The sequence below is a fragment of the Apium graveolens genome, chromosome 5 (assembly GCF_009905375.1).
Source record: "Apium graveolens cultivar Ventura chromosome 5, ASM990537v1, whole genome shotgun sequence".
NCBI classification, from domain to species: Eukaryota; Viridiplantae; Streptophyta; class Magnoliopsida; order Apiales; family Apiaceae; genus Apium; species Apium graveolens.
The window spans coordinates 48,209,192-48,225,611 of NC_133651.1; the positions used below are offsets into that span (position 1 = coordinate 48,209,192).

The 16,420-nt window shown below is 35.2% G+C and overlaps 2 protein-coding genes across 2 annotated transcripts; one reads left to right on the forward strand and one right to left on the reverse strand.

The window, feature by feature from the left end:
* Positions 1-3,764: 3,764 nt before the first annotated feature.
* LOC141660037 (uncharacterized) lies at positions 3,765-4,349 on the forward strand. The gene is made up of 2 exons (XM_074466996.1): positions 3,765-3,942; positions 4,072-4,349. Exons 1-2 carry the CDS (start codon positions 3,765-3,767, stop codon positions 4,347-4,349), a joined length of 456 nt encoding a protein of 151 aa, XP_074323097.1.
* A 4,357-nt stretch (positions 4,350-8,706) lies between these two features.
* Positions 8,707-13,416, reverse strand: LOC141660038 (uncharacterized). Its single transcript, XM_074466997.1, has 9 exons — positions 13,026-13,416; positions 12,516-12,912; positions 12,398-12,410; positions 12,188-12,289; positions 11,773-11,998; positions 11,116-11,385; positions 10,355-10,482; positions 9,793-10,300; positions 8,707-8,720 (listed from the first exon to the last, which is right to left on the reverse strand). The coding sequence occupies exons 1-9, from the start codon at positions 13,414-13,416 to the stop codon at positions 8,707-8,709; spliced, it is 2,049 nt and encodes a 682-aa protein (XP_074323098.1).
* Between the last annotated feature and the right edge of the window lie 3,004 nt (positions 13,417-16,420).

Below are 16,420 nucleotides of genomic sequence, written 5' to 3' on the forward strand. Positions count from 1 at the left end.
TTTAAAAACTTTCTGGTGGATTTGAATGTATCCACCAGATATATATATATATATATATATATATATATATATATATATATATATCAAGAGAACCCTGTGAAGCTTGAATAGTTCACAGCTGCTTACAAATATGAACAACTAAACTTTCAGAGAAATGCTACAAGATACAGCTTACAATTGTTTCTCTGAGAATGTAGTTGCCTGGTCTTCTATTTGCTTCTCTTGGTTTATATATCACCAAGATTACATAGTAATAAGACAAGATAATAAAACAAAACTTATCAAGTCTAATACCATGTTGCTTCACTACTCTATTCCAGCATCTTTGAATATCTTCATATTAGCATGGAAATGGTAATGCTTCTTTGTTCTCAAAAACCCAGCTGAATAGGCTGCCACATTCCTTTTGCAAACACTCGACGCATGTGACTGTGTTGTCACTGTCAACAAATGTTTGAATTGATCATCCGTCAGGTACATGATTATCATCCGCCGGGTTGCCTTGTTGATCATCCGTCGGGAGCTTTGTTGATCATCCGTCGGGTAGCTATTTGACACTTGACTTCATTTCACTTATACAAAATTACAAGACATCTTATATTTACAATTAATCAACCTATTCTGCATATCTAATTAAAGTCAACATGACTTATATGCTACTATAGAATCTATACAAAGGTTTTTACATAAATGTGCTACATGGCTTATTGTTACATAAGCTACTCACTCGATGGATGTCAAATCATCATCCGTCAGGACTATATCGAGTCATCCGTCGGGACTATATCTGATCATCCGTCGAGTGCTACATTTTTCATTAAGTTGAATCTACTAAGGTGTTTTGTTAATGTAATCATCAAGTTCACAACATATTCCTAACAGTCTCACAAACTAAGGGCTATGTCAAGGAAGGCTCTGAGCATAAAGTTTACAAACTGTCGAAAGCATTATATGGACTTCGAAAAGCCCCTCGGGCTTGGTACTCTCGTCTCAATCAATGTATTGTGAAGCTTGGTTTTGTCAAATGTCCTTATGAGCACGCCGTTTATACGAAAAAAGAAGGCGATCAATTTTTACTTGTTGGTGTTTATGTTGATGACTTACTCGTCACTGGTACAAGTGTGTCACATATTTCCAAATTCAAGGGGGAAATGAGCCGTGAATTTGACATGTCTGACTTGGGAAAACTATCTTGTTACCTGGGTTTAGAGGTGACTCAAAACAAGGATTTCATTGAACTAAGGCAGTCAAATTATGCACAAAAGGTACTCGAAAAAGCAGGAATGTCTGAATGCAATACGATAAAGTATCCCATGGAGTACAAAATACAACTACATCCTGATAGTGCAGGTGATCCAGTGAACTCTACGCATTTTAAGAGTATCATAGGTGAACTAATGTACTTGGTATATACGAGGCCGGATATTGCCTACTCGGTAGGAGTTGTTAGCAGATATATGGAGAGACCGACACAGATGCATATGAATATTGTCAAGAGAATATGTCGATACTTGAAAGGAACATTACAGTACAGACTAGTTTATATGAAAGGGCGAGGAAATTATATCCTCTCTGGCTTCTCGGATAGTGACTTAGCGGGAAATATGGATGATCAAAAGAGCACGGGAGGAATGGCGTTTTATCTTGATGAGAATCTGATTACATGGGTGTCTCAAAAACAGCGATGTGTTGCACTTTCTTCGTGTGAGGCCGAATTTATGGTAGCCACGGCCGATGCTTTCCAGGAAATATGGCTGTAACGAGTCTTAAATCACATTATGGGTGTCAAGTATGCTCCAGTTACTCTCTATATCGATAATAGGTCTGCTATGGATTTAGCTCGAAATCCAGTGTTCCATAGACGGAGTAAACATATTGACTTACAGTATCATTTTATCCGTGAGTGTGTTGAGCAAATTCTGATTGTCATAAAACATGTTCGTACAAATGAACATCATGCTGATATACTAACTAAGGCTCTGGGGATATCAAAGTTTCAGAAAATGCAGAGGTTGCTGTGAGTTTGAAACCTAGAGATTGTTTAGATTAAGGGGGAGCATGTTGGGCCTATTATTAATCTAAACATAGTTATTTAGGTTGTTTGGTTTTATTGTTAAATAAAACAACGTTGCCTAGTGATCGTTGCACTACATATGTGGTCTTAGATGATACCGCGTGAATTTAAAAATCAAATAAGAGGGAGATAAATTAGGATCAAATATCCTGATTTATAGCTCATCAGTTAGGAAGTCTATGTATCAGTTTATTCTCATAATCATAGTTATCAATTGTAAGGTTTTCCATATCAGTAATAAAAAACACGCTTTGTATTGCATATTCTCTTGTTTTTATCTTTCATTCTCTTAGTCCCACAACCTTTGAACCGAAGCGCTTGGCTTACGGAGCCTATATGTGAGAGGATGGTACGCAAGGGATGGTCAGATGATCAAGGCCATTTCAGGAGAAAATCAAAGTATGCAGTGACAAGTTGGCAATTTGGGGGAAAGAAATCACCGAGAATTTTGTTGGTTGTATCAAGGAATGTAAGGCAGTATTGAAGCATTTTAAGAATGGGAGGGACGCGGAATCTAAAACGAAGTATCATGCAGGAAAGGAAAAGCTGGATGATATATTCAATCAAAGGGAGATATTCTAGAGGCAGAGATTAAAGCAGTTATGGCTTCAAGCCGGAGACAAAAACTCGAAATATTTTCATAAGGCTTCTAGCGGACGTAGAAAGAATAATCATATTCAAAAGCTTCAAGATGCTTATGGGAATTGGTTGCACTGGGATCATGGATTGCCTGGTTTGATTTCAAACTATTTTAATAAACTATTTGTTGTAACTAAGTCCGAGTGGCAATAAGTTATTTAATGTGTTCCTGGCACATTACAAAAGTTCAGAATGATGAATTGCTTAGGCCAGTAGTAAAAGAGAAAGTAAAATCAGCATTGTTTCAGATGAATCCGGACAAAGCACCGGGGCCGGATGGCATGACCCCGACATTTTATCAAAAACATTGGCAGATAGTAGGAAAAGATGTGGTGAAACTGGTGCAAGATTTTTTCACTAATGGTACGTAAAACACTGATCTGAATGCTACAAATATTTTGTTGATTCCTAAGAAAAAGTATCATATTATAATAAATGATTTACGGCCGATCTCTCTTTGCAATGTTCTGGTGAAAATCATAACCAAGGTTGTTGCAAATCGGTTGAAAGAAACATTGGAATCAGTCATTTCTGAAAATCAAAGTGCGTTCATGACAGGAATATTGATTTCAGACAATGTGATGGTCTCTTATGAAGTCATGCACTACTTAAAGCGTAAGAGGATGGGCAAGGCTGGTCATATGACTATAAAACTCGATATGAGCAAAGCTTATGACATAATTGACCGGAGCTTTTTGAGGCCAATGTTGAATAAAATGGGTTATAACGACTGGTGGGTACATTTAATTTTAACTTGTGTGAGCACGGTTTCATAAAATATAACTCAAGGAAATACAGAGATTGGTCCTATCATCCCTAGCCATGGATTAAGGCTCCGGATAAGGTTTTAAATCTGGTATGGTGATCGCTATCCTATTGTCTGCCTACAGTAGTCCTGCTGCTGCAAATAGGAGTAGAGGTGGAGACACTTTGTCATGTCTGCAAGAGGGACTTTGAAATGATTAATCATGTTTTTATGAAATGTCCGATGGTTGTTCAATCTTGGAAAATAATTATTCCTAATGTGCCATGTTCAGGAACAAACCTAACAATGTGGTGGGAGTGCATTTTGGAAAGCTGTGATAATAATAAAAGAGCAGAAGTAGCTGTTGTGTGTAGGTCGTTGTGGAAGGCAATGAATGAAGTGGTATGGAACAAGAAGTTTACTAGGCTTTACATCATAATTGCAAGAGCAAAACAATACCTTGAAAAATGGAGACATGCCCAAAGTAATGTTTCGTACTCTATATTTCCTCAAACAGAGGAAGGGGATGGATGAGTTTCTTGGGTTAGGTCACAGGAGTTAGTAATCAAGGTATCAGTGAATGCAACAATTTTTCAAGAGTTTAATGCTTCAGGGCTAGGCTTAGTAGTTCGTGATTCAGATGGGGCGATGATTCTGGCTAAAACAGTACGCATAAATGAAGTCTTGGACCTCGAGATGGCAGAAGTTATGGCCATCAAGGAAGCTCTTAGTTGGACTAAAAATCAGACATGGCAGAAGATTACAATCGAATCAGATTGTTTGGTTGTGGTGCATTCAATCCGTAGCAGGGCTCCTATGAGTTCACCATTTGGTCGCATAGTGCAGCAGTGTCGCGGGTTGATGCAAGAACAAAACGGTCTGCTAATATGATAGCACATCGCTAGCTCGTGCCTCATATTCTTTTCCAGATTGATATTTCGATATGAGTTATGTTCCTATTGATGCGAATGTTGTTTTGCAAGGGTATTTAAGTTAATAAAATTTCTTGTTTGTAAAAAAAAAAGTTAGAGCATCTCAAGGCTAATAAGTAAAATAATTATCTAAATGATCATAATCTAAAAATTTGTTAAATCTATAAAAACTTTTATTTCGGTGGTAATACCTATAATGGTTAGCTATATTTAGTAAAATTATTTTATTACTATTTTTAAATATATATATATATATATAATTTTTATATGTTAAATAAATTTAATATATATTTAGTTAAATACAAGTAAAAATTTAAATAATATATCTAATGTAAATATATTAAATATGATAGCAATGTAATATATACTATAATCAAAATATAGTAATAACTCTTACTTTATATTATATGTCAACCAAGGATAAAAAGAGCCATTTTAATGGTTGTGAAATCACAATTTTACCCTTTTGTTTTGAAAAATATATGTCAACTAAGGGTAAAAAGAGGCATTTTAATGGCTGTGAAATCACAATTTTACCCTTTTGTTTTGAAAAATTATAAAAATGCCACTATTACACAATTTTTGTTAAAAATAAGTAGAATTGTTGTATCCAATAGAAATTGAACCCCTTACCTCTTACTCATAAATTTCATATCAAACTACATAACTTTTTGAGTCCAAATTAAATTTCTTATTAGATAAGCCATATCCTCTCCTTTTATCAAATTATATTTTCTATTACTTTAACTTTTGAGTGAATAAAATGTATATGTCAACCAAGGGTAAAAATAGCCATTTTCATGGCTGTGAAATCACACTTTTTTCCCTTTTATTTTGAAAAATTATAAAAATGCCGCTATTACACAATTTTTTTAAAAAAAATAAGTAGAATTGTCGTATCCAATATCCAATAGGAATCGAACTCCTTACCTCTTACTCACAAATTTCATGTCACTACCATCAAGCTACATAACTTTTTGATTCCAAATTAAATTTCTTATTAGATAAGACATATCCTCTCCTTTTATCAAATTCTATTTTTTATTACTTTAACTTTTGAGTGAATAAAATGTTAGTTTATACAATTATATAGATGTGATGTAAATTTTGAAGTTAGACAAACACACTCATACACATATATCAATTATGTTGTAATTATTATGATATATATATATTATAAAATTAAATATTTTTTATACTTTTTTTGGATTTGTTTTCAAAAAATCATAATTTCATTTAATTCAGTTTGACTTGTGTGTTTATCGAGTCAAAAGTATTTAGTTTAATCCGAAAATACTTGGAATAAGGAATCAGATAAAAAAAATCAAATATACGAGAATCAAACTTGTGACTAAATTTTATCTTAGAATCATGGTGCTATAATGAATTTTGATTTTATTTAAAAAGTTTTGTTTTAAAAACTATATTTTCTCTTTTTTTTTTAATTTTAACTTTTTAGTAAATAAAATGATAATTTATATATTTATATAGTTGCAATTTAAATTTTATAGTTAGTCACACACACACATATATCAGTTATGTTTTTAAATATATTTTAAAAATTGAACATTTTTTTATACTTTTTTTGGATTTGTTTTGAAAAAATCATAATTGTGTTTTATTCAGTTTGACTTGTGTGATTGTCGAGTCAAAAATATTCGGTTTAATCCGGGTGTACTTGGAATGAGTAATTGGATCTAAAAAATCAATTATATTAAAATTTTAATTTTAAAAACTAATTCATTAGGTCATCTCCAAGTATTGCTCTATTTTAAAATAAATTTAACTTCAGATTTCACCTTTTTTTTACTTATATTACCTTTTCATCTCCAATCATTTCTTCAAATTTTACTTTAAATTTACTTAATCACTATGTATAATAATTAAATAATTTTAAAATATACAGAGAGTTGGGCCTACATGATATAGGAAAAGGTTTATTACAAAACCAATATCTTTATTTATACGGTGTAATTTCAAATTTGAAATTGCACGGTATTTTCCTTTATTTATAAAGATAGGGTAATTCATCGTTGGAGCCCCGTAACTTCATATATAAAGTAAGAAATGAAGTAATATTGCATATAAAGATGTGATTGGAGATACCCTTATTATAGATATGTATCATATAAAAAATTATATATTACTTTTAAAAATGAAACCAATCGAAACAATATGCATTACTCTTATTCTTATCATTATTATATACATACTCCTACAAAACAGAAAAAATATTAATTATAATTCATTACGGAGGTAAAAATGATAATTTTGTATAATCAGACATATATAGATTACACAACTAGATGAGTAAGTATATTTTGTAAAACTCTTAAATAATTAGGTAATTGTGTTGGTTCAATATTTTTCTTACCTTCAATTTATTTTTAAACTTCTTAATATATAATTCGAGTAGATACAAGTTTCCCGAGTCCGACTCAAATTCCGGTTTTATTCGACTAAAGAAAAATCAGCTCATGAATAAGTTCAATTACGTGTACTCAGTCGATATCTTGGCTAAAACGTTCGAGTTTTAGAACAATGAATTGGGTTAGTCGAGCAGTGACACGGAAAAATAAAATACTAAAATTTGATATAATATAAATAATATATTAAATGTAGTGCATTTCATTACTTATATTAAGTATAATTGTAAAATAATAAAATTAGTACCGAAAGTTTTATTAAATTAGACAACATTCATTTTTACACCCTCATTTTGAAAATTTTATTTTTTATCATCATATTTTTCTGAGTGTACTTCATTTGTTATTATCTATTAATAGACAACATTAGTTTTTTATTAGTTTTAAAATATTTTACACTCTTATTAATTTACCCGCTTAGTCAACCTAAGTGTTAACAATTGAGAATTGAGACGTATTAGTAATGAATCTGCTCTTTTTTTCACTTTTCATTTTTTTTAATATCAATGAAATAAATAGGAATGAGAATTAACGTCATCCCTCCTAACCCTGATCGATCCCAGCTCGTTCGGGTTAGGGATTTCGAGAAGTTTTCGGGGGCGGGCCTAACAATAAGGAAGGTTTTATAAAATTTCGGGACCGGGCGGAGTTTAAGATTAGTGTCTCCCCGCCCCATTTCCCCGACCCCGATTATATGTATATATATATATATACATAACAACATATTTATATATAACATTAAATTAATTATTATAATTGTAACACCCCCTTCTTAAATTTAGAAGGGAGATATTACTTAAACTCTAAAAACCTGCAAACAGAGCACTAATATATTTCTAACAATAATTTAACAATCTAAAATCTCCAAAATAATATTAAATCTCCAAAATGTCTAAACCAATAATATAAATGTAGAAATCTATAATTAAATAATTAAGTCTAGATAATGATAAGGTCTAAAATCATAAAAAATAAATGAGGTAGCTCTCCATCACACAGTCCCAGTACCGATTTGGAATATAATTTATAAAACAGAAAATCAGAAATTAATATTTCACAGCTTATAATAAAATAATAATTTTAAAACAAGTATGGCTGAAACAACGAGGGGTTAGGATATTTCATACCGAGATCAGAACAGATACAAATACACACATCATAGGGTACTTAATGCGTGCAACAGAATGGTTAACGTGTACGGCATATACAACGTCACCATAAATCAAATCACAAATCAAATTCTGGGTGCACCCACGTATCCTGAATAAATATCAAATGCACAAAAGCTCCTCCCAAGAGCTAACAGAAGGATACGTCGTGACCAATTACACTCTCACGAAAGTGTCGTGTCATTGGTGTCATAATGACACGGCTGTTGTACCCCTACAACTGGTTAACTCGGTATACCCTATATCTCTAAGGGTCAAATAAAAATATTTTCGCAAAATTTTAAAATCACATGAGACAAATATTTCAGATTTCCAAAGCAGAGGGTGTCAAAAATAATTTTTGGAAACCGCATAAACAGATATTTAAAATTTCCAAATCAATTTTAAAATAATTTTCGAAAGTCAAAAATGTCAGATCGAATATTTAATGGAACGAGCTGGATACATAAATGAGTGAATCAAATATACCCAAATGATAAGAGGAGTAGCGCTGAATAAAAAGGGGACAAAATCCGTACCTTAAATATCGTAAACTATATTACTAACGAAATCCGCAACCGCTCCCTCGCTAAATTTCCGAGCCCCGATCTAATAACAAATTTATAATTTATTAATTTAGGTTCTTTATATATATTTAATACAAGTGCATGATCCACTATCTAATTAATTCATCTGGGTATGATTTAGTAATCTAAAACATACGTGTACATTCATTATTAAACTAATCAGTGCACACTACAATAAAAATAAAATAGGAATTAATAGATAAAGACCGTAATCCAAATATTAAGTATTATAAAATCAAACTAATGTATAAGCATGTGTTATAGTACACAAATAATTAAATATTAAAAATAAAACAATCACCATAATGACCAAAACCATCTCACATAATTACATAATTTATTTGATTTAACAAATAAGAAATCCAACTTATATAACTAGATGTATATAACAATAATATTTAATTAAAATACTAGTAATACTATTATAATAAAATATTACAACAATCCTCTCGACATTAATTTGAACATGACTTAAAATAAATATACATGCTTTGACATTTTTTTTGTAATTGACACACGTAGTTAACCAACATCAAACAAATATAACATATATAATAAATCAAAATCACACATGTGCACTATAAATTGAAATAAGAAAACACATGACGTGCCTGTGATAACTAACCTGTACAAAATTACTCCCCTAGCTCACTCAAAAAACATGCATACAATATTTAATAAAATAGTATCATACTTTGTAACAGTGCTAAGGCTTTTGCCTAATGTCTTTTTTGTACTTTACTACCTGGTATGAAAATCATATTCCCCACTAACATATTAATCATATGATTCATCACACTAGCATACAAACTCTATATCAATGCAACTTATCTATTTAATTAGTGATACCAGTTCTTGATGATATATCGTGTAGAAAAGGAGTGAACCAACAAGCTAAAGATCAAGCAGGCGCCTCTGTTTTTTTTCTCCTCTGTCCCTCTCTCCTCGATGTCACAGCCTTAGGGTTTTATTATTAGACTCAATAAGTAATGACCGGTGTTATATATATATCGCCCAAAATATATTATTACTATTAGAATTTGAATTTTATTAATTAACTAAATACTATTATCACTCCTTTTCCTTTTCTAATTTAACCATCGATATATTTTATAACTTATTCTTATTCCAAATATAATCCAAAATTTATTATTATTATTATTATTATTATCTCGTATATTACATATATACCCCTTAAAAAGGATTCCGTCCCCGGAATCAAACGAAACTAATACTCGTACCTGAATCGAATAAATGCGGATATTTCTCCCGGATAGATTCTTTTAATTCCCAAGTAGCCTCTCTCTCAGAATGATTTTTCCACAAAACTTTTACAAACGAAATGGTACTCTTCCTCAAAACTCGCTCATCTCGAGCCAACATAGCCTCAGCTTCCTCCTCACAAGAAAGATCTTCTCTAATCTTATGTAATGGATATTGAACTACGTGTAATGGATGATATTTGTAGCCCTTCAAAACAGACACATGAAAAACATAATGCACATGAGATAGTTGTGCCGGCAAAGCAACTCTATAAGATACCTCCCCTACTTTCTCCATAACATCAAAAGGTCCAACATATCTCGGAATAAGCTTCCCTTTCATACCAAAATGCTCCACACCCTTACAAGGCGACACCTTCAAGAACACATGATCACCCGGTTCAAATCCACCAAACTTTTGATATTGATCCGCATAACTCTTTTGACGAGATCGAGCTTCCTTCAAACTTTCTTTAACTTTTTCCACCTTCTCATTAGTGATTCTAACCAACTATGGCCATTCAATGACTCTCTCGCCAACCTCATCCCAACAAGATGATGCCCTACACCTCCTACCATACAAAGCCTCAAATGGTGGCATATCAATAACCGCGTGCCAACTATTATTGTACGCAAACTCAACCAGATACAAATATTTATCCCAATCACCTGTCCACTCCAAAGCACATGCCCTCAGCATATCCTCTAATGTCTGGATCGTCCTTTCTGACTGTCCATCAGCCTGCGGATGATAAGTTGTACTAAAGTTAAGCCTCGTTCCTCAAGCTTGCTGAAACCCCTTCCAAAAATGCGATGTAAATCTCGTATCCCTGTTAGAAACTATCGACATGGGAATGCCATGAAGTCTAACAATATCTCGCTTAAAGATCTCTGACAACTCATGAACATGAGTAGTTTCTCTAATAGGCAAGAAGTGAGCGGACTTAGTAAGTCTATCAACCACCACCCATATGACATCATTCTTTCAAAAAGTTCTCGACAAATGAGTTACAAAATCTATAGTAATGTTTTCCCACTTCCAAATTGGGATATCTAGCTGTTGCAACAGCCCACTAGGCCTCTGGTGATCTATCTTCACTTGTTGACATATAAGACATTTCCCCACAAATTCAACTATGTCTTCCTTCATTCCACTCCACCAAAAGTGCTTCTTCAAATCCCTATACATCTTAGTGGAACTTGGATGAATAGAAAATGAAGAACTATGAGCCTCCTTCAAAATTTCCTCACGAATTGTCGAGTCTGCGGGCACGCATAATTTTCCACCCAACCATATCATACCTTCCTCATCAACACGAAAATGTGTTTGCTTGCCACCTGCCACCTCAGATCTAATAGCTTCCAAACCTGTATCATTCTTCTGAGCTTCCTTAACCCTTGAAATAAGATTTGGTTCCACTTTCAAACTTGCAATGCTACCTCCCAACCCTCTAACATATAATTCAATACCCAATCGTTCCAAGTCTGAAATAAGGTTTGGCTGAGTGATGAGAGATGCAACACTACCCAAGTTCTTCCTACTAAGAGCGTCTGCCACTACATTCGCCTTTCCTAGATGGTATCGAATATTAGCATCATAATCCTTAAGAAGTTCAAGCCACCTTCGTTGTCTCATATTAAGCTCTTTCTGAGTAAAGATGTATTTGAGACTCTTGTGATCTGTAAAGATGTCACAAGTCTCTCCATATAGATAGTGTCTCCAGATCTTCAAAGCAAAGACCACTGCTGCTAACTCCAAGTCACGGGTAGGATAGTTCACCTCGTAAGGTTTAAGTTGCCTAGAGGCGTAAAAAATCATTTTCCCATGCTGCATAAGAACACACCCCAATCCTCTTTTAGAAGCATCACTATACACCTGAAAACCTCCACTCCCTGATGGCAACACAAGTATTGGAGCTGACACCAACCTCTTCTTCAACTCTTGAAAGCTCTACTCACGATCATCATTCCACTCGAACTTAATTCCCTTCCTCATTAGCTGAGTCAATGGCAAAGCTATGGAAGAGAAACCTTCCACAAAGCGCTTGTAATAACCTACCAAACCCAAGAAACTCCCCACCTCCGTCACATTGCTAGGTCTGGGCCAATTAGTAATAGCCTCGACTTTCGCAGGATCCAACTCAATGCCCCTACTAGACACAATATGCCCCAAGAATGCCACTTCCTCCAACCAGAATTCACACTTTGAAAATTTTGCAAACAACTTTTTCTTCCTCAAAATTTCAAGTACAATACGTAAATGCTCCTCATGCTCCTCTCTGCTCCTAGAGTATATCAAGATATTATCGATGAAGACCACCACAAATTTATCTAGATAATCATGAAAGACTCAATTCATCAAATCCATAAATACCGCTGGTACATTTGTCAACCCAAAGGACATCACGAGAAACTCATAATGACCATAACGAGTACGAAATGCAGTCTTCGGAATATCCTCTTCTCTTACTCGTAACTGATGGTAACCAGATCTCAAATCTATCTTCGAGAAGTACTTCGCCCCTTATAACTGATCAAACAAGTCATCAATGCGTGGCAGAGGATACCTGTTTCTTATAGTCACCTTATTCAACTCCCTGTAGTCAATGCACAATCTCATGAAACCATCCTTCTTCTTCACAAACAACACAAGAGCGCCCCATGGAGACACACTTGGCCTGATAAATCCCCTATCCAACAACTCTTGCAACTGCTCTTTCAAATCCTGCAACTCAAGTGGTGCCATTCGATAAGGCGCCTTAGAAATAGGCTCAACACCCGGAACAAGTTCAATAGTAAACTCCACCTCTCTATGTGGTGGCAAACCTAGTAGCTCATCGGGGAACACATCTTCATACTCCCTCACAACTGGATAATCATCGATGTGAGGTTCGTCCTTTGATGTATCTTTCACGAAAGCAAGGTAGCCATCACAACCCTTAGATGAAAGTTTGCTCGCCTTTAGAGCATAAATTAATTTAACATCCCCTTTCGGCTGAGACCCTTGATATACAAATTCTGGTTTATCTGCATCCCCAAAGATCAACCTCTTTCCTTGATAATCAATTGTGGCACGATTTTCACTCAACCAATCCATACCTAAGATAATATCAAAGTCATGCATCTCCATCGAAAGCAAGTTAACCTTACAATTTCTATCTCAACAACTATCAGACACTCTGGATATATATCAGATATAATAACAGAATTACCCATCGGGGTAGCAATAGACATATGAGGATATAATAATAAAGGTGCAACGCCAAGATGATGAACAAATGATAAAGACACAACAGAATGAGCTGAACCAGTATCAAATAACACATAAGCATCACGTCTACCAATAAAAAGTGTTCCTGACACGGTACCTGAAATAGCTGTTGCCTGATTTGCAGTAAATGTAAACACTCTAGCTGTAGGATTCTGCTGACTGCCACTACCACTACCACCGCCAGCTCCTCCTCCACCAGTGTTGCGTGACACTGTACAATCCTGTGCCCTATGGGACATGCTACCACACAAGAAATAAGCCCCAATTTGCTTGTAACAAGCTTTACCTGGATGATGTCCACCACATGTAGCACAAAGAGCCACTGGAATCATATTGGGGATTCCCCCATACACTGAGTAACGGCTCTGCCCCTGCTGAGGATTCTGCCACAGCCTAGGCTACTTTTTTTGCTGAAACTGTTGATTCTGAATCTGACCAACATACTGATTACGGACGTGGAATGACTGACCACCCCAATTCTGATTTTGTCCGCGCCACTGTCCCTGCTGACCACTCTGACCTCCATACCACTGTCTACCCTATGCAAAACCCTGATCATCCCTAGTCCTCTTACTACCAATATTAGACCCAAAAGTCCTGAAATCTATGCGCTCCTTCTCAACATCCTTTGCCGCATCAACCACCTCTGCCACATTATCAAATTTAAAAGAAATTACGGAACCCCTCAGATAAGACTTCAACCCCCATTTAAATTTATCAGCCTGTTGTGCAGCAGTCCCTGCAACTGTCCCAGCAAATCCTGCCAACCTTATAAACCTCGCAATATAATCAGTAATGCTCTCATCATGGTGCTGCATAATAGAATGAAACTCTCTCAAATAAGCCTCTCTATTAGCATTAGAGAAGTACTGCTCATAAAATACTTCCTTGAACCCCTGCCATTCCAAAGCCTCTACATACTGCACCCCTCTAGTAGCTTTCACTCCTCTCCACCACCTCTGAGCATCCCTCTCTAACTTATACACTGCTAACCTGACCTTCTGCATCTCATTACAACCCAATGCATCAAAAATCTTCTCGAGATGAACAATCCAATTTTCAGCATCAATTGGAGTCGGTGCCACACTAAAAGAGGCTGGTTTCTGCTTCACAAACCTCTCCAACCATACAAACGGCTCCAACTGATGGCCCTGACCGTTCTGATTCTGATTCCCATTGTCATTCTGATTCTCTTGTCCATTCTGATTTCCCTCTCCATTCTGATTTCCTTCTCCATTCTGATTTCCCTTGCCATTCTGATTTCCTTGGTTTGCCAAAGCCTGCTGTACCGCCTGAGCCACTGCTTGTCCTATCATCTCAGTAAGCTGAGCGGGGTCAAAATGGAAAGGATCACGTCTAGGAGCATGTTAGGAATATGTGTATTAGTTTGATGATAAGTTCAGCAAAACACTTAAGTAGAAATCTAGTGTTTGTAGCCTCAACGGATAAGACCATCTTGGCTATCCGTTGAAGGAGTAGCCTTACTCAGCAATAAGTTTGGTATTGTAGCACATCTCACTCTCTGGTTTCAAGCTGTAATTCTTAGATGTTGTTAGGAGATAATCAGTCATGTTGACTACTAATGGATGTACAAGTAGGAGGGCTAATTGTAAATATTTCATGCCTTGTAATTTTGTATAAGTAAAGAAGTGTCAACGGATATTGAAGACCTTCAACGGATAAGAAACTAAGCTAACGGATGTCTCTAACGCTTCAACGGATAAGTGCTTCAATGGATAAAGCTTCAACTGCTAGAGCATCAACGGATAAAGCCATCAACGGATGAAAGCTTCAACGGATGCACTGCTAGAGCATCAACGGATAAAGCCATCAACAGATGAAAGCTTCAACGGATGCTCAGTCTCATAGCAGTTGATAGTGACAGTTAACAAAGCTGACAGAGGCACATGGATTGACAGAGATGTGGTAGCCTATTTCAGGAACAGCAGAAAAAGCAGCCGTTTTTAGTCTGGTTCATAATGGAAAGTCAACAGATAATTCCATACTATACTGGATAAAAATGGAACAGAAACAAGTGGAGAACTATTGTCTTATTGTACTTTATCTTTGTCTTCACTTGTAAACTTGGTGTTATATAAACCAAGTAGTAGCTAGTAATTAGATGTGAATTTTTCCCAGAGCTGTTTAGAAATATCAAGAGAGAAAATCATCTAGTTTGTACTAGGAAGCAGCTGTGATTTAATTTTGAATCACAGATTTTCTGAAATAACACATCTCTGGTGGAACAACAAATCCACCAGAAAAGTTTTTAAGTTCTTTGTGTTCATTACATTTGTGTTTGAATATCTATCTGTCTGCATCAGCTCCAAGCAATTCACACACATTTGATCACTCAAACACTTAGTCTTACAAACTGCTCAAAACTTGAAAAAGTTTTGAGATTTACATTCAACCCCCCTTCTGTAAATCTCATTGTTAGTCCACTGGGAATAACAATTGGTATCAGAGCAAGCTCTTAATATACAAAGAGTTTAAAGATCTATTCTGCTAACATCATGAGTAAGAAGGATATTGGTGTAAAGATTCCAATCCTGGAAAGAGATAACTATCATCACTGGAAGGTGAAGATGCATTTACATCTTCTCTCTCAAGATAAAAGCTACATCAACTGCATTGAGAATGGTCCTCACATCCCACACAAGGTGGCCACAGCTGCTACTGCTACAGTTGCTGTTGGACAGTCTATTCCCAAGCCAAAGGCAGAATGGACTGTTGAAGATATTGAAGAGGTCCACAAGGACAAGAAAGCCATGAACATTTTGTTTAATGGCCTGGATCAAGATATGTTTGACAATGTCATCAATAGCCAAACTGCTAAGGAAATTTGGGATACTGTGCAGCTTATCTGTGAAGGCACTGAGCAAGTTAGAGAAAACAAAATACAGCTTCTCATTTAACAATATGAATATTTCCACTTTGAAGAAGGAGAATCATTGAATGATACATTCAACAGATTTCAGAAACTATTGAATGGATTAAAGCTGTATGGGAGAGTGTACCAAGTCAAGGACTCCAATCTAAAATTTCTAAAGTCTCTACCAAAGGAATGGAAGCCTATGACTGTTTCTCTAAGAAATTCTCAAGATTATAAGGACTTCACACTTGAAAGATTATATGGAATTTTGAAGACTTATGAACTTGAGATGGAGCAAGATGAGCTGTTGGAAAAAGGAAAGAGAAAAGGAGGATCAGTTGTACTTGTAGCTGACAGTGAAAAAGTTGAAGCCAGAAATGAGGAAAAGACAATGCCAAGTCTCAAAATTGGCACAAGCAAATCAGAATCAAGCAAGGGTAAAGAGCAAGTTGCTGAGGATG

What these genes read in the sequence shown, in the direction of transcription:
- LOC141660037 (XM_074466996.1), top strand. Translation starts at nt 3,765, where the DNA reads ATGTGGTGGGAGTGCATTTTGGAAAGCTGTGATAATAATAAAAGAGCA. An exon ending in AAAATGGAGACATGCCCAAA is followed by an intron (nt 3,943 to 4,071) that starts GTAATGTTTCGT and finishes TTAATGCTTCAG; the next exon opens with GGCTAGGCTTAGTAGTTCGT.
- LOC141660038 (XM_074466997.1), bottom strand. Translation starts at nt 13,416, where the DNA reads ATGATTCCAGTGGCTCTTTGTGCTACATGTGGTGGACATCATCCAGGT. An exon ending in GTCTATTGCTACCCCGATGG is followed by an intron (nt 12,913 to 13,025) that starts GTAATTCTGTTA and finishes ATATTATCTTAG; the next exon opens with GTATGGATTGGTTGAGTGAA. An exon ending in GTTCGAGTGGAATGATGATC is followed by an intron (nt 11,386 to 11,772) that starts GTGAGTAGAGCT and finishes GATACCATCTAG; the next exon opens with GAAAGGCGAATGTAGTGGCA.